Below are 26,978 nucleotides of genomic sequence, written 5' to 3' on the forward strand. Positions count from 1 at the left end.
CCCACCAACTCAAGAGTTTTCCTGGACAGCACTGCCCTGTACCACACAAATGTGAAGGTTTATTCCCCCTCCTTTTATGCAAGTATAGCATGCTGTGGACAGTTCCAAATCCTGATTTTTTCCCTACTCACCAAGATCCAGAGACAGGTCCTTACACCACATAGGGAGAAAGAGTTAACAGTGTAGAAACTAAGACAGTGCATTCTGAAGCCAGAAGCCCATCACTTACTAGTGGCATGATTGTAAGCAATTAGGCAACTTCTCTGCACCTTGGTTTCCAAATCCTTAAAAAGGATTTGGAAGAGATATCTCATGGGATTGCAGTCGAGACACGTAAGCATACAGAACAATGTCTACCACACGTGCGATACTCACTATACACCAACTCATTCTCAGCTCTGTTCTTTCCTACGATGTGAACACAACAGATGCTGAGGCTGTTTCCAGCCTTTTGCTATCACTCTGCACACACATGGAATAAACCACGATGGATTCTGCCAATCTGCCCCCTGAGACCTTTATCTTATTCCCTCCCATACCCACCCCATAACATATGAGTGACTTCTCCACACATCTGTAAAAGAATCCACAAGGTTTCAGGGAACAATGTGATTCTGTCCATCCTATGATGCTCTAGTACTCTAAACAGAATATTTTTAGTAAGGGGAAAAAGAAAACCATTGTTTTTCAAAGGGAAAATGGAACTTGTGTATTTTTGGATATGCTTACCAAAAAAAAAAAAAACCATAATAACTAAACAACTTGTTTGAGGAATTTCATTCTAAGACCAAGTTTAATTTATGCTCGACAAACAATCTTGAACCACATCTTAACCTCCCATCCCAAGAAGACTGAATTCAGTCTCCAAAATCATAAGCTTCTTGCGGCTAGAGTGTTTTCCAGATGAACATTTCATGAATAAAAGAACGGAAAAAATACTCAGCACAGAGTCACTGGGGACTGTTATTGTCTAAACAGACTTACGAGCAGCCCTGGGGACAGAGAGGGAAGAGCGGCAACATCCAGGCATCCGGGCCTCAGCTCTCACTGAAGGCAGGTTAATGGCTTTTGGTGTCTGGTGGTGTCATGTGGCCCCACCAGCTGCTGGTATATGGGATCCTGAGAAGCACCCTCCTTTCCCCACCCAGCAGGATGATGGCTCCCAGGGAGAAGAAAGAAAGAAACATTTTTGCACTATTCTGAAAATCCTGCTCTTGCTTCCTGAAGCCGGTAGGACACCTGACATTTCTACATGTATGGAGATATGCCCTGGTGATGTATGAACACAGGCCTTTCGTTCCAATGATCCTGTAAAGCCATTAAGACTGCCAACTCACAGGGGGAGGTTCTAAGCATCTTTGAATGCTATCCCCCAAAGCCCACCTCCTTCTGTCCCTTCTCTTTCTCCTGCATTTTGTAGGAACGCAGAAGGTTGGAACGGGTAGGATGTGGGTCCCTCAGCCTATGGCCTCTGGGAATGCTGAGCTGGTCTACTGCATTTGTGATGTGTACATGTAAGTGCCTGTTAACATTTTAAACCAGGTCTTATTAACACAAAATTTCATCTATGCCTACACTAAGCAATACGACAAATGTCCTTTTGAATAGAGTACAGAACACACTATGCTTCATATCAGGCAGAAACTTCCCCCAGGAATATACCATATGAATAAATACCAGACACCCTTGGCCACGCTGGAGTTTTACCCCCAGGAATACAAGAATGTGTCCTCACTAGGACACCTGTTACATAATATATTTATGTGAATTACATAAATGGGTTGAAAGAGAAAAACATCTGATATATTTATTGCTCAACAAATGCCAAAAAGGAATTTGAACAATTTTTATCTTTTTCTGGATTAAAGAAAGAAAAAACTCTTGGTAATAACCTCAGGACTAGGCTTCCTTTAATGGATGGTGTTTATCAGGAAATAACACAAAAGTCATATTTAAGGGCGAGATACTACTCATTTTGCAAGGAAAACAAAACTATCCACTATTAACACTATTAGTCAACATTTCCTGAACTTCTACAAGTGAATAAAACCAAAAAGGTACAAAAGGTATGAATATTAAAAAGAAAGGAAAAATATCATTTTCTTGCAATGGTCTGCCTCAAAACTCTAGAAAATCAACTAATACCACCAAATAATGAAAAATGTCGAGACGCCAACATTGTGACCAATAACAAGACAGTGGACATTCCCTTCCCATGGCCCCACACACGGTAAGCACCTCCCCATCACCTTTCCATCTTTCTGTACAGCAAGAGTTGGTAGCAGAGAGAACCAGACCGGCAGAAGAGGCTGGGAATTCCAGATGCTGAATCCCCACTTATGCCCAGAACTAAAATTTTATACCCAATGAAATCACCAAGTGTCAGAGTAATGTGCAGAATCAAGGTGACGAAATTTTACCTTCCACTAACTTCTGCTCAGAAGATACTGGAGGAACCAAAAAAAGGAAAAAAAAAAAAAAAGGATATGGGAACCTGAAGGTCAAAAAAAATAAAAAAAGGAGAGACAGAAATATAACAGTCAAGCGTCTGACACGGGAGCGAGGACAAGCTGGGACGGAGGCGGCCGAGGACTCAGTGTAGACCCCTTGGTGGGAAATGGGTGGAACCCCTCACAAGTAGGACCTAAGGGGATCTCCATGAGGGTTGGGACTGAATTAGTGATGACTATATAGAAACTGAAAGAGACACAGAGACACGCAAATGGTCAACAGGCCATGAAAAGATGCTAAATTATTAGAGTAATGCAAGTCAAATCCATAACGGGATTCCACCTCACACTGGTCAGAATGGCCATTATCAGAAGTCTACAAACAACAAATGCTAGAGAGGGTGTGGAGAAATGGGAACTCTTCTACACAGCTGGTGGGAATGAAAACTGGTGCAGCCACTATGGAAAACAGTACAGAGGCTCCTTGAAAAACTAAAATTAGATTTACCATGTGATACAGCAATCCCACTCCTGGGCACACACCCAGAAAAGATGAAACCTCTAATTCAAAAAGACATATGCACCCCAACGTTCACAGCAGTATTATTTACGATTGCCAGGACAAGGAAGCAACTTAAATATCTCTCTATATATATTACATTACATATGAATATATATATGTATATATTTTACTTGTTTATATTTATATATAAATATATATATATATCATATCTATCTATGTATGGTACTTCATAGTGTGTGTTGGAATACTTTGAGTGTGTGCTCAGTCACTTTAGCTATATCCAAATCTTTGTGTCCCCATGGACTGCAGCCTGCCAGGCTCCTCTGTCCTGGGATTCAATAGGCAAGAACACTGGAGTGGGTTGCCATGCCCTCCTCCAGGGGATCTTCCTGACTCAGAGATCTAACCCACATCTCCTGCATTGCAGGCAGATTTTTTTTTTACTGCTGAGCCACCGGAGAAATCCCACAATGGAATACTACTCAGCCATAAAAAATAATGAAATAATGCCACTTGTAGCAACATGGATGAGCCTAGAGATTATCATACTAAGTGAAGTGAGTCAGAGAGAGAGAAAAAAATAAGTATCATATATATGTGGGACCTAAAAATAATTATACAAGTGATCTTATTTACAAAACAGAAAGAGACTCATAGACAAAACAAATTTAGGATTACTGAAGGGGAAAGTGGAGGTGATAAATTAGGAGTTTGGGATTAATAGATATACACCACTATATATAAAATAAACAATGAAGATTCACTGTATAGCAATGCAACTATATTTAATATCTTGTATGACCTGTAATGGCAAGGAATCTGAAGCTCTACATCTGAAACTAACACACTATTGTAAACCAACTGTAGTTAAGATTTTTGAAAACGTAAAAAAGTGTCTTCACAAACCACAGTGTTTCATAAACAGCAGCAGAAGTGAGACAGCAGATGAAAAGAGGCCTCCACAGAGCACAGGCCAATAACGGCACTGGTTTTCTACTGGGGATCGATCTTTATAATGAAATCAGGAAAGGAGCCACTTTAATGACATAAATAAGTCAAAGCATCATACATTCTCTGAATCGTGCCTGTAGCTCTCAAGAGACCTGTCTCAAAAAAGAAAACAACCAGCAGAGCTCCAAATGGCCTGATGGATCACAGACTGCTCACTATTGGTCAGGCATGCGCTGGTGCTTGTCTGGGAACCAGAGACAGAAAAACACTTTGCCAGCAACGTGGGTGTTCTTTCCAAAGACAAATTAAGGTTTGTTTAGGACAATAGGAAGACTGCTTTTTTCTTTAACATAGAAGAATATGTAGTTGCTGGCTAAGAGGTTAACTAATTTGAATCTGTTCTAGTGAGGTGGATTGAACCTAGAGCCTGTTACACAGAATGGAGTAAGTCAGAAAGAGAAAAACAAATATTGTATATTAACACGTAAATATGGAATCTGGAAAATTTGAACCTATCTGCAGGGAAGGAATAGAGAGGCAGATGTAGAAAAAGGACTTGTGGACACCGCAGGGGAAGGGGATGGTGGGACAAATTGAGAGAATAGCACTGAAACAGATACATTATCATATGTAAAACAGATAGCTGGTGGGAATTTGCTACATGACGCAGGGAGCTCAACCTGGTGCTCTGTGATAACCTAGAGGGGTGGGATTGCAGGGGAGGAAGGAGAGAGGCTCAAAACAGAGGGGATACATGTATACCTATGGCTGATTCATGTTGATGTGTTGCAGAAAACCAGCACAATATCGTAAAGCAATTATCCTTCAATTAAAAATGGGTTTTCCTGATGGCTTGAACAGTGAAGAATCTGCCTGCAATGTGGGAGACATGGGTTCAATCCCTGGGTCAGGAAGATCCCTTGGAGAAGGAAATGGCAACTCCAGCACTCTTGCCTGGAAAATTTCATGGACAGAGAAGCCTGGTGGGCTACAGTCCATTGGGTTGCAAAGAGTCGGACATAACTGAGCAACTTAACACTTTCACTTCCACTTTCCAATTAAAAAAACAATAAAACACCAGGTTCAAAGATGTCTGTGCCTTCGTGACAGCATAGCTGTCTCCTTGCTGTCTCAATTCCTGCAGTACAAAACCAGAAACTCCACAGATTCAGACACATCTTTGAGTAAGCCTCTTGCCATCTGAACACGGGCTTCTTGCTATCTGAAATGCAACAGCCAAGTATAATTTGAATAATGGGGGATACTCTTTATCTAAGTATCTATATGTACACCTTTATCTAAGGGAGGGGTCAGCCGACCTTTCTTGTGAAGGGCTTTTTCCTGCAGTTACAGCACAGAACCAGCAACATGTAAATGAATGAGCCTGTGATCCTGTGCCTGTACATCTTTATCCACAAAACCCCATGGTGGGCCTGAGTTGGCCCCTGGGCCATGGTTGGCTGAACACTGATCTAGACTTACATGATCAAGACTTAATGTTACTCAGTGTAAAAGGACTAGACCTACTACACTATCACCATTCCAAATAGCAAGGGCTTTGATTAGATAAAATGTGAAAAAATAGGACAGGACAGGCCAAAATGAGTAAATTCTAAGTTATAGTATGTGCAATTCAGGGTTAGGGAGAAGCAGCCATTTTTCTGAAAAATGTTCTTATCAATCTTTCAAGTTTATGTTGGTTTTTAAAAGATGTAGAGTTTTTTTTTTTTTAATCAATTGTTAACCATCACATAGTTCTGAAATGGCACTGAGAAATAAGAACAGAACCCAACCCTGAAGGCCCTTCCAGCCCATTCTCTGTACTACCATTTCTTAGGTGCTCTGTTCTTCTACATTTTGTTTTTCTCAGAAAGGATCTGGTTTAATCATTGTCTATAAAATATTTTTATGGCATTCTTCCTCAGACTTCACCCCCAAATTGTATGTTACAACACAACGATCAACACGAAAGACACATTCGAGTTATGAATCATCACAATGAAGTGAACACCTTGAATCCCACCTCCTAAATAAAACTAGAAGACCAATACCTTGCATCTCTCCATTTTACTTTCCAACCATTTCCTAGCATACACAGTAATACGTGGTGTATTAAAGTTGTATTGTTTAAAGTTATAGTTTGATAAGATTTATCATCTAGGTACTATTTTCTACCACCCCCACCAACCCTTCATCCACGATCTCCTTCATCTCTCTACAGAAGCTCTCCTAACTGCCTTTTCTAAAAAAAATGAGAGCTTTATTGGATATAACTCACACACCATAAATTTTGCCCTCATAAAATGTGATTCGGAAGCTTATTCATTCACTTACATGGTTGTATAACCACTGCCTAATTCCAGAGCATTTTCATCACCTGCAAAAGAAACTCTGTCACTCCCTCTGAAACTGGATTCCCCCTAAGATCAAGCTCCCCTGCAGAGTTTATCATCAACCCCTCTATCTAAAACTCTATTCCCTTCCCTGTCCTGCCCGGTCCCCCTCAGGACAGAGAAATTTACCGAAGAAGAGGGGGACTGAAACTGAGCAGGGCCCCATGGAGACTTCCTGGGCACAAAAGTCCTTCCGTTTGTCCCCTGCTTATTTGTAGAAAAAGGCTTTAGTCTCCCAGGCTTTTCCTGAGTTCCAAAGAGCAGATTCAAGCAGTTATTTATTAGGGAAGTGAGAGAATGTGGAAAGAAAAGACAAGGAGTCAAGAACAATAGTTCAACAATAAAACAAGAGTGCAAGTTCCTCCTAAGGGGCATACAGAACACTCTGACGTGTATCTTTGAGTTGTTCTGCAGAAATAAGACCCTGGCCCAGGTGGAGGACAGTAACGACAGGTTAACCCCGAGCATGAGACCCTAGACTGGTTGGAACCAGAAGGTGGACGATTAACATTCCTGAAACACCACTTGTTACCTCATCTCCCGCCCACAGGAAGGATGTGCAGGAGCTAATACACACCCCTCACCCTTCCCCTCTCTTCATCTTTAAAAATTCTTCCCTGAAAGTCATGGGGAGGAGTTTGGGCCTTTTGAGCATGAAATGCCTATTCTCCCTGCTTGAAACTGAAAGTTTCTCAGCCGTGTCCGACTCTTTGTGGCTCCATGGATTACAGAGTCCATGGAATTCTCCAGGCCAGAACACTGGAGTGCGTAGCCTTTCCCTTCTCCAGGGTATCTTCCCAACTCAAGGATCGAACCCAGGTCTCCCGAATTCCAGGAGGATTCTTTATCAGCTGAGCTACAAGGGAAGCCCAAGAATGCTGGAGTGGGTAGCCTATCCCTTCTCCAGTGGATCTTCCCGACCCAGGAACTGAACTGGGGTCTCCTGTGTTGTAGGTGGGTTGTTTACCAACTAAGCTATCAGGGAAGCCTTTCTCCCTGCTTGGTGCCCTGCAAATAAACATTGGACTTTCCTTCACCACAACCCGGTGTCAGCAGACTGTCTGCCTCTACAGGCAAGTGGAACCAAGTTCGGTTCAGTAACGCCTCCCCCAACTCCCTGGGAACCACTACTCTACTTTCTGACTCTATGAATCTCCCTACTCTGGACATTTCATACATATAATAAGTAGATTTTTGCATCTGGCTTCTTTCCTTTGATGCAGTTGTGTGCTCAGTTGTGTCCAACTCTTTGTGACTCCATGGCCTGTGGCCTGCTAGGCTCCTCTGTCCATGGGATTTTTCCAGGCAAGAACACTGAAGTGGGTTGCCATTTCCTTCTCCAGGGGATTTACCTGACCCAGGGATCAAACACGCTTCTCCTGGGTCTTCTACATTGGCAGGCAGGTTCTTTACCACTGAGCCACCTGGGAAACCCTTCTTTCTTTAAAAAGATGCAATTTTAAAAATAACTTTTTCTTTTAGAGATTTACACATTCACAGCAGAAAATGAAAATATTATAAGAAAGGATGAATAGATTTTAAGTATTCTCTTAGAGATAACCACTGTTAACATTTGTACAAACTTCTTTTTACAGAATTGGAATCATACTAGACAGTGTTTTAAAATTTGATTTTTGACTTAATGCACTGGGTACATTTTTCCCCACTGTTTTAAAATATATTTGTTCAAAGTATGACTTTTAAGGGTTATATTATATTACACTGTACACACATACCGAAATTCATTTGATTACCCTATTATTAGATATTTGTATTACTTCCAGTTCTTTAAAAATAATTTTAAGTGAATAAAACATGATAAATTTGCTTGAAATGGTATCTTCATAGGCATCCGTGACTATTTCCTTGAAATAAATACTAATAAACACAGTTTCTGTGTTAAAGGGTATATTCCATGGGTGGCACCTTGACTGGGAGGCCGACACTGGTGATTTATCTGGTCAAGGACATAGGCAGGACACAGCAAGTTTTAACAGGCTGAGTTTAAAAGTTTTAAAGGCCTCAGACTTCAAGTGTCAAAACATTAGAGCAGTATTGACGTAGAAGGAAATATGTAAAATGATACCCAAGTTCACCCTTACGGGAAACATAATTTGAAAACAGTCTGGCTAGGAACAGCCAGGCATTTTTACTGCTTTCTGTCATTGTATTAGTTTTCTTTCGCTGTGTAACAAATTCCGGGGCCCAGTGACCTGTTCGTGACCTCACAGTTCCTGAAGGTCAGAGGTCAGCCAGTGTAGCTGGTTCTCAGCTCAGGGTTCCCCAAGGCTGAAATCCACTGTCAGCTGAGCGTCGCCTGGCAGCTCTGGGATGAATCTGCCTGCAGGTCTGTCCAAGTTGGAGACAAGTTTCTACATCTATAAGGCCAAGTTCCCCATTTCCTTGTTGGCCATCAGCAACTAGAAGCTGTTCTCAGCTCCTTTCCCCAGGTTCCCCTCCCATCTCCAACCCAGCAGCGGCCATAATGTGATGGGGTTAGGCCCACACAGGTAATCTCCCTTCCTGTTCTAGGGCCAATTCACCAGCAACTTTTAACTATGCTGTCAAATGCCTTTTGCCATGAACACAGTGTGATTGCGGGAGAAATGCCAGGGAGCAGAGATCACAGTGCATTTTAGAATTCTGCCACCCCGCCTGGGTGCTCAGTGCCAACTACACATTCATCAATCACCAGGAGCATTTATAAAGTGCTGTGCCTGACCCCGACCAGACCTAAGGACTTGGGACCCCACAGGCAGAGGCCCCGGCAGCACTGAGAAACCTCGAATGGGAAAGTCACGCCTGAGCCTCAGGGAACCAGTGTGCTGCAGGCAGAAACACAGGAATAGGAACAATGAGTGGTACACTAATGACCCAAAGAAGCAAAGCCTGTCCCTGGCTGATCATAGGAAAAGCAAACAATCTGACCTAAGGGAGACTCGGGGGCTCTCTCTGTTACCTCCAGACCCCACTAACTTCGCTTGACTAGAATTCTGTTGCTGTAAATCCGGCAGTGTGCACGACACCCACTAATTGTTGGCTGGTGACTGGTGGGTCAGAAGTCCGGGGAGCCCCGCCCGGTTGTTCACGTCAGATGTCCAGGTGTCAGTCTGGCTAGACTCCGCCCTGGAGGCCATGGGAGGGAATCCACTCACAGGTGGACTCGTGATGTTGCTGTATGACCCGGACTGACTCGCCAGTGTGGGCCACATAGTCCAGGGTCTGGGAGCACAGCCAAGGTGCTGCCTGCGGAGGGCAGGGTGGCTGGTCCTCATCATGCTTCCTGGCGGGTTGGAGGGGTGCCCCAGGACCACGCACTCATCGTTGTTTCAGGTCAAGGTCCCTTGGCTGAGGCCCAGCAAGCTGCACACCCTCAGCCTGGCTGAGATCTGAGGGCATCAGGACAGGCAGAGAAGGACTAGCCTGTTCACTTCACAACTGCTGGGGGTCCCACGGCACTTCCTGGGTGTCACAGGACCTTGGTGCTCCAAGGCTTTATGCTGGGAAGTCCCGGTTTCCTCTCTGGCCGTCAGCTCCTCCTCACATGTCGCTTTCACCTTCAAATCCACCAAGTGTGTGGGTCATTATGCTTCAGAGGAGATTCGACTTTTACAGGTTTATGTGTTAGGTCTACCTGGGTGATCGCCCCTTTGCCACACTTGGGAGCAAGTCCATAGGGTGAGGGGCACTGGGCATCATTCTTAGAAGTCTGCTCTTTTATCCACCATCTCAGTTTCTGCTCCTTTAGAAGGCTTCCTGGTAATGACCTTAGAGATGGAAACCTCTATGTCACACCTCTGAGAGGGAAGGGAAAGCAGATGAAGAGAGAGAGACTGGGGGTTCCATGGGTAGGAGTGGGGTGGGGATGCAGCTGAAGGCATGGCCAGCACCAGACCCATGGGGAGGAGCCTGTGGGGCCTTCCTGGAGTCTGGCTTTTTCCAAAAAGGCCCAAAGGAATCTGAGTTGAGTGGACTGTCTAGAAGGGTCTCCTTTTGATAAGAGTGGCTCCGTGCAGACCCCTCCCCACAGTGCAGGCCTGTTTACTGCCCGACTTCATGTGGGGTGACCCATACCTGCTCATCTAACCCACGGTGCTGCCATACAGAGCACCCACCTGCAGTTACTTAAACTCCAACTGAGACATCTCTAAGGCCATGCCCTTTTGAGCCTGGTGTGAGATAAACACAAGTCCTCACCTTCTCCAGGTGAGCTGAACCATCACCTCTCCCACCTTCCTGTTAAGACTGCACCCCCACACCTGACATTCCCAATCCTCTTTCCTGGCTTTATGTTTTCTCCCTAGCACATTCCATCTTCCAATCTGGTACATATTTCATGTTTAAATTTTAATTAATTGTCATCCCCACGAGAATGTAGTTTCCACAGGAGCAGAGGTATCACCTGTTTCATTCATGGATGACTTCCCAGCAGTTAAATATTATGTGGCACCAACCTGGCATCTCGATAAAAACCCACTGAATTAATATAAGGAGGATTCTGATCTAACCTATCACACTATACTTTGGTAAAAAGAAACTATTTTCAGTCAAAATTACATGGTTATCGTTTTTTCAAAAGATGGTTTTTGAACCGTTTTGAGTTTTCTACAGTTTAATTCTGGCTTCCCAAGTAGGAGAGAACAAGCTTTGGAGGGCTGTCTTAGACAAACAGGTCTAGACAGAGGATATTTTTTGAAGAGTAGATAAATCAGACACATATGATTTGCATTTCTCTCTAAGTTTACAGAGATTTAACAATGAAAGAAAGATACTCTTCAGGCAAAATAAGTTTGGGCTTCATCCAATGTGAGATGCTTTGAAAACAAGTTCAAGATGTTCACAAAAGAAAACAAAGGGAAAGAAAGAAAGAGCAAGAAACACCATTCTCACTCTCATGATTGGAAATATCTTGTCTAACCCTCTTGTGACCTAATTTCAATGACCTTCTGCATTCAAGGGCCAATTCCTTCTGGAATTTTTAATATTCTTTTCATAACCATTCCAGCACATCCCTCACTCATTTCTGTAAAGCAAGAAGTGATAGTGCCGCTGACCCCCAGGACTTCGTGGGGCTCACTGCCGTCAGACCTTGTGCCTGGCTGATGAGTCCTACCCGGCTTCCTCTTTGGTCACCAGGCCCACTTCCCTCACCCTGAAACCTCCCGTAGCCAGCTTTCATCCCCGACTCCTGTCCTGGCGGGGATGCTGTCACTGAGGCACCTACCTGCCTTTGCAGGGTATCTGAACCTTGAGAAAAGGCGGATGCAGAGAGTGACAGAGGAGCCAAGAGAACGACGGGCCAGAAGCACGTTTGTACCTGGGGGGCCTCTACTGTTGGTCATGACCCTGATTTTTTCTTTACATTTTTAACAGAAAATGAAGAGACTCAGATATGGGCCACTTTTTTCTTGGGTACAGTCTGAATTGGAGACACTTGACTACTGCTGCACAGAGAACCTGGCTCTTGCCTGGCCCTCTGGGCTGACTCTCAGCTGAGGCCCAGTCTTCTTGGTCCTCAAAGCTGGACATTGGGAAAGGAGTATCATGGTGCCAACAGTTTCAGTATTTGTAGAAAAATAGGGTAAAGATGTGGGGGAGGGGGCTGAGCCTGAATAAGGAGAGTGAAGGAGGTAGCAGTTTTAAAGAGGACACCTAATTAACAGGAAGGTAAAACAGTCCAACTTTCAGAAGAAAACATAGAATGATGTGTAATGACTATGGAACAAAGATTTCTTAAACAGAAACAAAATGCACTAATCATCAGAGAAGAGACTAATAAATTGGACTTAATTAAAATGAAGAACTGTGTTTAAAGGAAGAGTGAAAATTCAACCACCCTGGGAAATGATAGTCTATTTGACTAAGGACTTGTGTGCAGAATGTATAAAGAATCCATGAAAGCAACAAGCAAAGAAAGACAATCTTATTCTAAAAATGGGCAAAGGCTTGAGCAGGCATCTAAGGAAAGACAGCAGGGACATCCAAGGAGCATAAGAGAGGAGCTTGACCTCATCTGCCAGCAGGGAAAGTAAGCCACAGCCTGAGTGAGACCTCTTGTCACACATGCCCCAGTGACTAGGAGCAACAAAACCAACAGCAGCAAGTGCTATGGAGAAAGTAGAGAAAACATAAATCACCCAAGTCATTGGTGGGTGATAGCACCGTACAATTGCTTGGGAAATCTGTCTGGCACGATCTACCACACTAGAACACACGTACATCCTGTGGCCCACCTGGTCCTCTTCTAGGTGTAGACCCAGAAGGAATGGACACATGGGTTCTGAGAGGCGTTACCAGAACATACCAATAGAACATACCAGATATGCAAGAGCCCCAGAGTGGAAGTCACTCACCTGTCCATTGACAACAGAACAGGTAAGTAAACAATGATGTGATCATACCATAGGTTACTATCAGAGAAGGAAACGAATAAACCATACTCACAGGCAACAACACAGGTAAATCTCAACAATTTAAAAACAAAGATGGAAATACTACAGGTTTTAATTCCAATTCTTTAAAGTTCAAATGCAGACAAAATAGATATGGTATTTAGGGATCCTAAGTTTTACAGAAAACCAGCAGAAACAGAACTAGGGACAGAGTCACTTGTGGAGGTCATGGAGGCTACGACGGGAAAGTCACATGAGTGGTGTGGGCCCAGCCGTGCTCCACTCCTAGACATGACTCTGGGTTTTCACGTCCACAGTCATTCGATAAACTATGATTTACACACTTTTATCTTTGTATATGACATTTCATTATAAAAAACCAAACTTATATCAAGTATTCCTTCTGTGTTCAACCTCCACAGAAAACAAAAACAGAAACTCTCCAACTAAATATGAGCAACTCCTAACTTCAGAAGAGACTGAAGGCCTACCATGTGAGGCCCTTGTGTCAATCAGAAAAAGGCACCATCTTTTGAAGATTATTTAGTGAAAGCTGCCTCCTTGGGCGGAGAAGCCGGTCGGGAGCGCTGTTGGGGGTTTACTCAGCCTCTGAGCAAATAAAAAGGCCGTCCTAGGGGACGCAGGCCCACAGTGAGGTCACGTCTGCTGGAAGTTGTGATGGGTCCTTGGGGTCCTACCCCGCCCCCACCTGCCAGCAGCCCCACCTGGGAGAACAGAGCTGACACCAACAGGCACATGGGCCTGCCCAGGCCGGTGCACATGCAGGACACAGGCCGCTGCCTGCCCAAGTCTGCTGGACGCTAACGGCCCCCGGCCTTACCGCGTAGCCCTCTGTCTTCCTCTGGCACCACCTGAGGAGAGCGTTGCGCTTGGAGCCGCCGTATTCCCGGGCCAGGGCCGCCAGAGGGTCTCTTCTTTCCACACTAGTTATAAAGCAGAGATGCTGATGTTTAGAGTCCACAAATACACAGAAAATAACTAACTAGATGAGAAAAGCAAAAGTCGAGGTCTGTCCAATGAGACTCTAAAGAAATCGCCCACCAGTCCCATTAATAGCACGTTTTTATTACATTTCATGGTATAAAGCAGAAAGGGAACTGTGCTTCCTGGCTTTCAGGAGTCTTGTAAGGGTTTTTTTTTTTAATCCATCTGCTGCTCTATCCTTCTAGCCTTTTATTTATTAAGTATAGCATCATTTAAATTAAAAACACCTATAGAAAACAGTACATGTTACGAAGCTACAACCTATTTCTACAGTAACATATACAAGGAATACTGGAAGAGCATTTTAAAAACCCCAGACTAGTTGCTTATGGGAGGTGATGGGAATGGAGTTTATATGGTCAGCGTCACCATTAACAATGAAGCTACTGTGACTTTGCAAGTGTTCACTATGCCTGGTCTTAATTCATCACTGAGAGCCAAATTTCTAGGCATGACAAATTAGGGAAGACTAAAATGAAGGCTTGGAAAAGAGTGTCTCAATAAACGAAACATTTACCAGTTTTCTTTAAAAAAAAAAAAAAAAGAAGAAAATAGACATGACTGCAATAATAAATACGAAAATTACCAAAGTAAATTTCTATTCTATTATTGGCTCATCTCAATGACATGAATATAAAATTGAAATAATAAACTAACCTCACTAATCTAACCTTTTATGATGAAGGTATAATATAAATAGCATGGAAAAATACACATAGTCTGTTTGTATGCATTTCTGGTGCAAAAAAAATAATTTTGGGATAGCACTAATTCTGGTCCTGAAAACCTGTTTTGATTATTTAAATCCCCTGCATATAAACAAGACAGAAACGTAACAACTGGGGCTTTAAATTAAACCTCTGAAAGATATGACTTCATCTATTTGGGTCCAGAAACAGACCACACCCAAAGATTTGACAATGGCTGAACTGAGGTGTTCAGGCTTTTATAAAACCCTTTTCTAATACTCATAATGGTAGTTCTAATGTTTGTTAAAAAGTCATTACTCCTCAAGTAGCCAATTTTGTGCATTTATCCACCTGCCTATTCGTAAATATTTACTGAGTGAGCGGCTCTGTGCAGCACAACACGAGGGGCTAAGAGCGATCCAAGCGTCAGGATGAAGTATTTGCTGTCCACTAAATTACAGCCCAAGTGAGGCAAAAGCACACACAGTGTGCAGGAGGGAATTAAATACAAATGGAGGTCAGACAGCACAGGCCGAAAAGGGGGTGTCTGTGCTACCGGGAGTGGGCTGCAACCTCAGGGGAGGGTGGACCGAGGAGGAGAAGTGTGAAAGGACAGAAGGAAGATACTTCTGGCCGGAGCCTTATAAATTGCCAGAATAGCTGGTGTGGTGCTGCAAAGGTGAGAGGTACAGGCTCTGATGAGTACCTGAGTTTGCTCTGTGGCTTCCAGCCCCCAGGGGAGGTGCCCAGCAGCCTGGAGCCCCCGAAGGCCAGAGAAGGGGGTCTGCTCAGGGACTCGAGAGAGGGGCTCTTGCGGAGATAAGGGTTTGGCTTCAAGTCCTCAGCTCTTCCCTTCAGGAGATCTGTGGGGACAACAATATGATTACTGGTCCTGGAGGAGGAGAGACCCGAAAGGTCACACTGTCCAGTACACTCAGTCCTCACGTCAGTGTTGTGTACAAGCACACAACAGGCACCGAGTCACTGTGCAGCACACCTGAAACCAGCACACACTGTACACCAGCTACACTTCTCTAAAATTGTATGAAAGAACACACAACAGATACTGAATCACTGTGTGGCACACCTGAAACCAAGACAGCACTGGAAATCATCTCCATGTGCTGGGTCACGTCAGCCGTGTCTGACTTTGCGCGACCCCACGGACTGTAGCCCACCAGGCGGCTCTGTCCACGGGATTCTCCATGCAATAATATGGGAGTGGGTTGCATGCCCTCCTCCAGGGGATCTTCCCGACCCAGGAATTGAACCCACGTCTCTTGTCTCCTGCATTGTTGGCGGGCTGGTTCTTTACCACGCCCCAGATTCGGATAGAGATACACACATAACATGTTCTAGGCTGGGTGATAAAAATGCGAATAGGGACACGGTGTTTTCTAGAAAGGACTCTCCAGGCAGGACCAGCTCCATGATCCACAGGGACCAATGCCAAGCTGCCCTTGTTCAACAGTTACTCTGAGCTTCAGGATGGCACCAGCAGCGCACTGACCAGAGGCCCTGCTCCTAAGAGCCTCCGCAGGTGCACAGGGTCAGGGCCACCAGGCCAGCCTGTCCCCAGGAAAAGCCCATGTTCTACTGATGGGCACTTGGGGGAGGGTGTGACAGGAAGACGCCTGGTAGGTCATCAGGCAGAAACGCTGGGCACCAGGAATGAGGCCCACTTCACAGGACAGGACGCCATGCCAGCCACAGGTCCTGGCTCTCTAGGAATCAGTGAGAACATTTCTTCTGAGGCTCGTCTCTGCTGTCACTATAATCTGAGGCAAAATAGCTAAGGAAACAGGCTGAACCCCCTTGAGGCTATTTCCTAGAGGACCACTGAGGTATAGATCGGGAGAAGACTCCTGCAACTGTCTAGCTGGACATACAGATGACTCGGGAATGGGAACCTGGTCACCTGCTCGATGCCACAAGCAGCCAGCGACCAGGCCGAGCCCATGGTCCCCTCCTTCGACGCCATAAACAGTGGGGAAAACAACACTTGTATAGCTATTAGCATCAATTATGGTGGTCAGGTTGGGAGTGTGGCTAATGAGCTGGGAAGAGCAGAGAATCACAGCATTTACATCACTAAAGGGAACAACAAAAAACAGTGCATTAACCCTGGTCCTGCAGCTTCTAGGGACATGACGCTGCACAGCTGGCTGGAAAGCAGGCCATTTCCAGGGTGCGGGCCTTTCTGAGCCAAGTAAACAATCTTGCAGGTGGACAAGGTGCCTGCAGGGTGGAGGGAGGGAGGAGAGAAAGAGGGGAGCTGAGGATGAGTTACTACTTCCGGGCAATCTCAGTGTCAGTATTTATCTTGTCAATGAAAAGAATAGTTTATCTACAAAAGGGAAATTCTAAAGCTGGAGGAACAGAGATGTCAATACTAACAATAAAAGATCACCTAACGCACTTAAAAACAGTTCAGATGGTAAACCTCACGTTACAGGTATTTTGTATGTGTTTATGTATGTGTGTATAGTCCCTCAGTAGTGTCCCACTCTTTGCAACCTCATGGATGGTAGCCCACCAGGCTCCTCTGTCCATGGGATTTCCCAGCAAGAATACTAGAGTGGGTTACCATGCCCTCCTCTGGGGATCTTGCTGACCCAGGGATTGAACCCACGTCTCCTGCATTGGCAGGCGGATTCTTTACCACTGAGCCATCTGAGAAGCCACAGATATTTTATCACAATAAAAAAAAAATAACACAGGCAGCACTGAGCTTATAACTGAGTTATTCCTACTTCATGGTATGTAGCAAGTGTGAAGAACTCAACATGGATGCCCCCTCTGGACTCCTTACTCCTCTGACTCTGGACTACCCATGGTCTCTGGCCACCACTCCCCTCTTCCTGGGAGTCATTATGACAACCCAAAGTCCTACATGAACCATGCACACTTCTTTATGAAGTTGCTAATCGGAGTGATCACCAGCCTCATCACCAGAAGGCAACGTGGCACAAGAGTCAGGGAAAGTCCTTCCTGTCCTTGAGCTCCTCACAAGCAATGTGCGGCTCTTGTAAATTGATTACGCTCTTTAGGGCCTGAGCCTCTCACTTGTAAAATGCAAGGAAAGGGCCAAGGTCATCTTTAAATTCTCAATGTCAGTGTTTATCTAAGGCTGAAATAAAATCTTATTAAATCCAAGAAAAAAGAAAACAAAATTCAGAAGGGAAAAAAATAAGTTGGTGAGGTGAAAGAGTTTACAGTCACAGAAGCAACCGTTTTACGGATAAATCTGTGCTCGAAAATGATCAAAAATGAGAAGAGTGGGTTTCCTTTTTTATTCAGTGTCACAGAAACTGTTTTACACTTAGAAATAAAGGATTTCTCTCTATGTGGTCTAGGTTTCTGGCTTTCTCTCCTTCTTCCCTGGATTACAAGGAGATCAAATCAGTCAATCCTAAAGGAAATCAACCCTGAACATTCATTGGAAGGACTGGTGCTGAAGCTGAGGGATACTTTGACCAGCTGATGCGAAGATCCGACTCATTGAAAAAGATCCGACTCATTGAAAAAGATCCTGATGCTGGGAAAGATTGAGGGCAGGAGGAGAAGGGGGCAACAGAGGACGAGATGGTTGGATGACATCATCGACTCAATGGACATGAGTTTGAGCAAACTCTGGGAGATGGTGAAGGACAGGGAAGCTTGGCGTGCTGCAGTCCATGGGATCAAAAGAGCCGGACACGACTTAGCGACTGAACAACAACTCCTTTTTCCATGCATGAAGAGCCAGGTAGTCAGTGTTCTTTCTGTGTTTCTTCCCAGCAGTGACCTCACACACATGTATCCGTCTCTCAGTGTACATTCTGTACGATGGCAACCCCGGCCAAGGTCTTGAGGCTCTGGCAGGTGGCAAAAGTCAGTCCCTCCGAGGCTCTGGCACCAGCCTGGCTGGGTTCACTCAATCCTCCAAGCCATCCCAGAGGCGGACCACAGGACTTCTGTCTCAGAGACGAGGGAACCACAGCACCGGGGGCTGGGATTACCAGGCCAGAGCCAGATTGTTAAGTGGTGGGGCCAAGGTTCAAGTCGATGCTGTCTGCCCCAGTCCCCGCTCCATGGCTCCCTCACATCAGCCATTGGCATGGCAGGTGCAGAAGGAGCAAAAATGGGACACGTGAGGCCTGCTGACACAGCGGTGCTTCATCATGGGGATTTAAATTTTTAAAATTTAAAAATTTAGGCATGAAAACAGAAAAGGTCTACACTCAAAGATCTCAGGCATATATTAGGAATTGTGGGAGCAATAGCTCTGAAGATAAGAGTTTTTTCTCAAAATAGTTACTTTTAAAGATGAGATATGCTCTTTAGATTTAATAAAACAAGCAAAAGACCTCCAGAGCTTGACATTTCTCCCAGACTCAGGCACCCTGTAGCCAGCAGGACACAGCTGGGATCTCATGGCCATAAATACACATTTCAGAGTTTGAATCATTTGCAACAAACGCCCCTGATTCTTTTTCTAAGCTCAGTTTCATGCAAAGGAGAGAAGAAAAGTTCACCTTACAACACATAAGTCAAAAGCACTTTCTATTTAACTCTTTAGTGACCGGGGATTTTCACAGAAAATCGCCCGTAGCAGGCAATTTGTTATGTAAGTGAATACTGAAACACTGTGGTCAAAAACATTTGGGTAACAAAAGATGTATTAATATGTCTCTGGCCAATAATGTGCTACAGTGATTTACCTGAGAGGGGAAGGTCTGGGAGATCCAAGCGTTGAGTCACTCCTTTGCTGGCCGGCCGAGTACCGCTGAAGGCAGAATGTCTCTGAAACCAAAAGGCATCACACGGGTCACACCAGGAACAAGTGGTGTGTGTATGTGCTTGTGTGTGTACATACAACAGTTCTCAAGCTCATTAGAATCACCAGGAGGTGCCTTTTAAAACAACTGCTTTAACTGGACAGGTAATAAATGCAACTGAAGTGCATGCATGCAAGCTTGCTCAGTTGCTCAGTCATGTCCGAATCTTTGTGACCCCGTGGACGGCAGCCTGCCAGGCTCCTCTGTCCTTGGGATGCTCCAGGCAAGAATATGGGAGTGGGCTGAGATGCAATTGGCAGGATCCTCAAAAGGAACAGAAAGGACATGGAGTGAAAGCACAGTCTCCCTTTCGCTCCCATCACCCACTTCTCCCCGGGGCAACTATTACTCATCACATCTGTGAACATCTTCCTGGAATATTCTATGTATATTCAAGGACGTGTGTAAACATACTGTTTTTTTAATGGCCAACAGGCACACGCAAAGATGTTCCATATCACTAGTCATTAGGAAAATGCAAATAAAAACCACAATGAGGTATCACCTCACCCCTGTGAGGATGGTCATTGCAGAAAACAACCATAGAAAAAACAAGCATTGGTGAGGATGTGAGAAATCAGAACACTTGTGTACTGTTGGTGGGAATGTAAAACCAGGCAGGTGATATGGAAAACAGCAGGAAGGTTGCTCAAAAACATAAAAACAGAACTACCACGTGATCCAGCAATATCACTTCTGGGTGGTTACCCAAGGAACACAAAACAGGGTCTTGAAGGGATATTTGCACACCCATGTTCACTGTAACATTATTCACATTAGCCAAGATGTGGCAACAACCCTAATGTCTATTAACAGATGAGTGGATAAAGAAATCGGCAATGATGGGAACACTGACATCAGAGAAACTGGCAAACGCCACAAATCAGGGCTCTTTCTCCTAAACAGCCAGTTGTTAAACATCTACCAGCAAACTTTTGTTATAGCTCAATACAAACAGGTGAATATGAAGCATGAAAAATGACCTCTTTTACTTGTATTAAATAAACAATGATTATCATAAAAAATAAATAACTTGTATTTGGTTTTACATAGAAGGTGGTAGGAATTACCTTCAAGGATGAAAAAGTAAAAAAATAAAATAAAACTTTCCTTTTAAAGCATAAGAGATCCCAAACAACAGACGTACTACCAAGGATGTCAGACAACAGAGCTTGTTGACAAGTACATCAACCTCAGCTCCATAGAGGCAGAACCCTGAGTGCTGCTAGTGACATCAAAAGCCCTGGTCTTAGAAATACCAGGGAGTTTTGGTCTGAGACCTTTAGGAGATGGCAAACACAACACAGGGTTAATGCAGTGAACCCTTAAGAATTTATAAATTGCAAGCACTCTCTCTGGGCATTAAAAAAAAATTATTTGAGAAAAAGATCAATGTCCACTCTAGTATAAAAAACACAATCTTCACTTAACTGAAAACTTTGACAGTGTCATCTTATGGAAAACCAAGAAAGAGGCATCAACAAAACTGTATGATGCTTACAGCATCTCTCTCAGACCCTCACCAGGCACTGGAGCAGAATTTTTGATGAAAGCTTCATTATTATTATTTTAGGCCTATTAAAAACAATATTCAGAAACTTCCCTGGCAGTCCAGTGGCTAAGACTCATCACTTAAACTGCAGGGGGCCTGGGTTTGATTCCTGGTCAGGGAACTAAGATCCCACATGCCACGTGGCACGGCAAAAATTAATAAATAAATAAACAAAAAAGATGATCAATGTACCTCAAAAAATAAACGAACTGGGTACCCTTTTGTTGCCTGGCTTACTACGTGACACAGGCTCCCACCTGCACTCTGTGGGCACCAATACCTGCATTGGAGAAACAGCGGCAGCTGGGGGCGTCCTCACAGGGATCCCACTCAGGGGACTGCGGGGGGTCTTGTGGACAGAAATATTCTGCCCAGCTCCACCTGCCAAGAAAAGAGACAGGATGTTTCTAGGCTGTTCCAGTTCAAAACAGCAAATAATACTTCCTGCCTTGTGGATGCTCTTTCACCCTCTTCTGGTCTAGACTCATGCTGAACTGGGGAGTGAGTCAGGGGTTAACTAGATAGGGGCTGGTCTTAGTCAAGGACACATGAGTAGCAGGAGAATGTACAGGTAACCAGGCAGCCACGGGCAAGAAGACACTCTTAGACAAACCACACTGTTCTTTCCTTTTCCACCTTCACAATCAAATGTCACTGGGCCTTCGTATTATCCCGTCTCGGCAGGCTCATCTTAATCCAATTCAGCCGCAAACTGTTTCAGCAGACACAGTGTCCTAGGACTGGCTGTTACTCTGGCCCCTGGTACAATGAGCATATTTGATGCAATCAAGGGAAGACATATAGTGTGTTTTGGATACAGGTTCCTTCTAAGAACAGTGCTCATGAAAATTCAGGGTAGACAATGTAGAGATCCGTTTTTCTCATATGCAGATAATGGCAAACAAAAGTGAGCTGTGGGTCAGGGAGACATTTCCAGGAAAAGCTGGGAATATCCCACAATCAGGAATGACAGATTGTATTAGGCGCCAGACAGACAGCCCAATGCATGGAACCAGCGCCTCCTTTCCCAGGAGACAAGCCTCTGGCCAACCCTGCTAATCCTCATGAGATGGTAAAAAGGCAACCAGCGGTGACCTGGATTTAATGGACAGAGAGGAAGAAAAGGAAAGGGGTGCGGCAGGAGCTGAAGGGAAGTTTGGGAGGAGAGAAGAGCCAACTCCCCTCTGTCGTCTCATGCAGCCTCAGCGAGCACTGCATACCATGTCTGCACGTGGATAGTCTGAGAAGGGACCCCTGGTTGCACCAATGTGGGGCCAGGGCAGCGGAGACAGGCTGGATCCATGAGGCTATGGTCTGAATTTGAGTTTTGCTTATCAAACAAAATGACACAATACCTGGTCGTCCCAAGTCAAATGACTTGATGAGGGACTTCACGGTGGTTGCAGACTCTGAAGGTGTTGGAGGAGTCCTGTTCATGTAGGTGCTGGGCCACCGGCCAGGAGCATCCGCCTCCGAGGGCTCGGGCTCTTCCTTCACTGGTCTGCACGGCAAAGAGTAAATCAGGTTGAAAAGCTGGAGGACGTACCCATTCGGGGAAGGACACAGATGAAAACAGCCAACGCAGAGAAGAATGAGTCTGGGAGGAGAAACCCAAACTGAAAATCCTAATCTCTGAATTAGCTTTGCATCTCCAGGAAATAACCACTCAATTTTTATCAAAGACATTTTCTCAGGAATGGCCAGAGACAGCATTTTTATATATGGAGTGACTTGATGTGAGCTCTAAATGAAAAGGATTTATGTCTACTCTGTAAACTATAAATATATAAAAAAACAACTGTTATTTATCATGAAATAGTTATCTTACTGTCCATGGTGGATACAACAGGTTGGTGAGTTGTATGAATTCCAATCCCCACCTGATGCACAGAGGCTGGAAAGATGACACCTCAGGAGCCCACCCCCTGCAGGGAAGATCTCAGATAAGGGCTTAGACCCTACTGGCCAGGAAGACTGGGCCAGATGTAGACTCCTGAGTTGTGGACGAGAGGCAGGGCACAGGGCATTCACTACGCTGAGACGGACGGAAGCAGAGACAAGGTGCTCCCGCTGCTGGAAACTGGTGGCAGCTTCGGACCGGGCCGGCAGCTTCCTGGTGTCAGGTTCCCATTCAGGGGAGGCAGCCACTCTCCTAGAAACCCAGCTGTGTGTGTGGTAACTTCCAGAGTTGTTTCTGGAGGCTAGGCCTGGGTCTGTTTCTCCAGAGGGGCCCCCAGCAATCCTGCAAGTCCCTTCTGCTTAAACCCACAAGGCTGCCATCTCCAGGAACATCAGAGTCCTGACTCACACATGAACCATCCCACCCCTAGCAACAGGAATGGTAACCATGCTCTGGAACAATATTGCAACTCCCTGTGGGGCAGTGGTTCTCCTGAGCTCTCCTGCACAATCGTGGCCAGTCTTCCCTGTGGTCTCCAAGCTGGAGCACAGACTCACGGACTGTCGTTTAGTTGCTCAGTCATGTCTGACTCTTTGTGACCCCATGGACTGTAGCCCGCCAGGCTCCCCTGTCCACGGGATTTCCCATGTAAGAATCTTGGAGTGGGTTGCCATTTCCTCCTCCAGGGGATCTTCCTGACCCAGGGATCAAACCCAGGTCTCCTGCATTGCAGGCAAACTCTTTACCGCTGAGCTACCAGGCAAGCCCCCAGACTCATGGAAGAGCCTCTTAAAGACAGACCGTCTGGGTCAATCTTCCTCATCCAGGGGATGTTAGCTTGTCACTTAACCTCCCTGTGCGTGAGCCAAGACACAGCCCAACTTCCGATTTCTAAATCACTGCTCTTTTTATTATATCAAATTGCTACAGCTGTTTTGCAAAAAGATGACTAATTTATGAGAATAGCTCAGAATACTTCTGGCAGCATATTTTAAAAAGGTCAATGGAAGTTTAAAATATTTATTTACTGATCTTTTTTGAAAGAAATCTGGCTACTTGGAAGCTTCCGTGGTTGAACTGACTTGTCTTTGATTCTCAAAGTTTCCTCCTGTTGCTCTGTAACGTGAGTAGGATAAATTTAGGAAAAACAGAACTTAAAACACACTTTAAATCACACTGCCCTACACTTTTGTATTTACCTTCTTTTGAGGTAAAATAAAAAAATCAGTTAACAAATGACTTTTCTGTGAAGTCAGTATCAGAGAGTCATGCACGGATGTGAGACTGGACCATAAAGAAGGCTGAGTGCTGAAGAATTGATGCTTTCGTATTGTGGTGTTGGAGAAGACTCTTGAGAGTCCCTTGGACTGCAAGGAGATCAAACCAGTCAGTCCTAAAGGAAATCAACTCTGAACGTTGATTGGAAAGACTGATGTTGAAGCTCCAATACTTTGACCACCTGATGCAAAGAGCCGACTCATTGGAAAAGACCTTGATGCTGGGAAAGATTGAGGGCAGGAAGAGAAGGGGACAACAGATGAGATGGTTGGATGGCATCACCAACTCAATGGACATGAGTTTGAGCAAGCTCTAGGAGATGGTGAAGGACAGGGAAGCCTGGAGTGCTGCAGCCCATGGGGTCACAAAGAGTTGGATATGACTGAGCAACGGAACAACATCATCAGGTGTTTCAGAAATTGGTAAGGTTTTTTGTTTTTTTTTTTTTTACATCAAATAGGGTTGGTTTTGGTTACCTTCCCTGTTTTGTCACATAGGACAAAATCAGATGGTGAACATGCAGAAAAAGTGCAATCAGGTTAGGTACAGGCAGAGGAAAACCTCTCATTTCTGTCCTGGCCATTCTCAGGAATGTGAGAAAGTGGGCACCTTCTTAGCCGTCTAGGTACATGATCTGCCTTCTCAGGGACTGGGGAGATTTAGGGCACCCGACAAAAGAAGGTTGTTTTAAAAAGCCCATGTTCATTTCACTCCTTGATAATTTAATAAGAATAAAATGGGGAATCCGACATTCTGCTGAGGTGTTCCCTTCAACTACTTAAGCTTCTATGTGATTCACAACATCAGATGATACAGGACTCGTTCCAAAGCCTAAGAGTAGCAAGGATGCTGGAACCACTTCCACCTCGCCTGCCTGCAGGGATGGTGGGCAACGCTCCGTACTTTGTCTGCTGGGCTGGGCCAGCAAGAAGTAGGGTGAGGAAACCCTGCAAGGAGTTTAAGTAGATTAGAGATGCTATGAGACTAAAGACCTACCCCATTATGTAACGGCTATGTGTGTGCATGTGTTTGCACATGTGTGCATGTGTGTGGGTATGTGCATGTGTGTGTCTTGGGAGCCACAAAGCAAAGCCTGAAATGAAGAATTACAGAACACAGTCATTAAGAATGCTGTTGATCTCATCAGCACTTTAATCTTAGGCAGGGACATCAGCTGTCTTCAGATGGTTTTGGATCAACCAGTAACAAGTACAGCAATAAACAAAATATGACCTCTCCTCTGTTCAGAGGAAGAGTAAGAACTCTGTAATCTACAGAGGCAGGCAGATTTTTCACTGCTGAACCACCTGGGAAGTATTCTTGCCTGGGAAATCCCAGGGACAGAGGAGCCTGGTGGGCTACAATCCACAGGGTCACAAAGAGCCGGACATGACTGAGGACTGAGCAACCTCCCTAATGCACTACTTTCCTTGCTAGGTTACGAAACAGGATCTTTAGGCACTGTTGGTTTTCTACAGCTCTTGTGCCATCACACAGGACACTGCTTGGCGTTGCTGTCAGTTTTGCTCCAAGGACACGTGAGTTCTTGTGTACAATTAGTTCTAAAATATTCAAATGTTAATGACTTTTGGGAAACATCGCATTATACCACTGCTGTCTTCACAATCACCAGATCAAGGTTTGTAAAGACCGCCAACTGGGCACATTGATGATCTGTTCATGATGGCTCTTTTCTCAGCTACTGAACGGAGCCCAGCCCAGGCCCTCCCGGTGCTGCACAGACTCCCCGCACCCTGCCTGGTTTCCGGACCAAAGCCTGGATGTCTGGAGCTCTGTTCCTCTTTGTCCTTCCTCTAGGTCTTTGCTCTCCCGTATCTCCACCTGTAAGGTACTCATCCCAAACTGTATCTTCAGTTATACACAAGACACTCTGAAAGAAGTCTGCAGATCCACATGAGACAGGAATCGGGAAGCACTCTGTCTCAGGTGTCAAGTGTCCTCTGAATTTCACTTCTGAATTGCAACGTAAGCATTTCTAGGACAATAAAAACCACCAGGGCAACATGGCGATTTAAGAACCACAGGAACATTTCATAAAAATCCTGCATTGGCCCCTGAAGCTACTGATGGCACGCACAGGCCTCAGACTGTGAAGAATTTCAGCTACACAGAGAATGAGTGGGGAAAGAAGAGAAAATACTACCAGTTCACCCTAATTCCTCTGCAAGGAGAGTGAAGGTGCAGGACAGCCCACCGACTCCCTCCCCAGCCCTGGTCCTAGAGGGAGGGCCAGCTGGGGAGCGGCACCTGGAGGACACGCGGAGCACTCCTCCCACAAAAGGTCAGCAACACTGAGACACGACCATCTGAGGAGGCCAGGGTGGTTGATCCGCGGCACAAAGGACGGTAACAAAAAGCCACAGGACATGCCTAAAACAGATAACGACCAAGCAAAACAGACCCCCAAAGCCAGCTCCCACATGCCACCTGCGCCAAACAGAGAAAAAACTGGACACTGGTGAATTTCCTCGCTGGCACCTTTTCTGCTACATTTCTTTCAGCGCCTCTATCTCTGACATTCCGCAGAGATTTACCTTAAAGGGCCTCTCCTCTAGCTTAAGATACAAGATTTCAAGAGTGGTTGGGCAGAGTGAGCACAGATGAAGGCAGAATCCAAACACTGATCCTGGGCAGAGAACAGGTCCTGACACACTTGGATCCACTGAAGCAAGAATAAGTGATAGGCAAAAACAGGCCCCGACGCACGGACAGATCTCACGGCGTAAGGTGAAGAGATTCACTGCACGTGAGGGAGAACAGATGTGTAAATAAAGGACAAGAAACAGACTCAGACATTGAAAAGCCTCTGCCTTGAGAATGCAATAAAACCAAGAGAATAAACAAAAGGTGACAATGTAAAATGAAAGGCTGAGTGTTATTAGCAATCTCGTAAGGGCAGGAAAATATCTTCAAGGGGAACTAGCTTAAGAGAAAAAGGAACAAGAGCGTATTGGGAAAGTTTTTCTGAAAATGGATGAAATGAACGATGTCAATGTGGGATTTC

General features: G+C 45.0%; 1 protein-coding gene across 8 annotated transcripts in view; it reads right to left on the reverse strand.

Annotated features, from left to right (window-relative positions):
- SPECC1 (sperm antigen with calponin homology and coiled-coil domains 1) overlaps positions 1-26,978 on the reverse strand; it is a 203,860-nt gene that overhangs the window by 24,121 nt on the left and 152,761 nt on the right. For all 8 annotated transcript variants that reach the window (XR_011259861.1, XM_069603445.1, XM_069603447.1 and 5 more), the window contains 5 exons: positions 22,131-22,276; positions 21,056-21,156; positions 19,107-19,188; positions 15,110-15,266; positions 13,551-13,653 (listed from right to left, as the gene is read on the reverse strand). Coding sequence is in view for 7 of the 8 variants with exons in the window: in XM_069603445.1 (XP_069459546.1) it covers positions 13,551-13,653; positions 15,110-15,266; positions 19,107-19,188; positions 21,056-21,156; positions 22,131-22,276 (589 nt within the window). In the remaining variant the exon portion in view is untranslated. The remainder of the gene's footprint in view (positions 1-13,550; positions 13,654-15,109; positions 15,267-19,106; positions 19,189-21,055; positions 21,157-22,130; positions 22,277-26,978) is intronic.

The sequence above is a fragment of the Ovis canadensis genome, chromosome 11, assembly GCF_042477335.2.
Source record: "Ovis canadensis isolate MfBH-ARS-UI-01 breed Bighorn chromosome 11, ARS-UI_OviCan_v2, whole genome shotgun sequence".
Taxonomy (NCBI): Eukaryota; Metazoa; Chordata; class Mammalia; order Artiodactyla; family Bovidae; genus Ovis; species Ovis canadensis.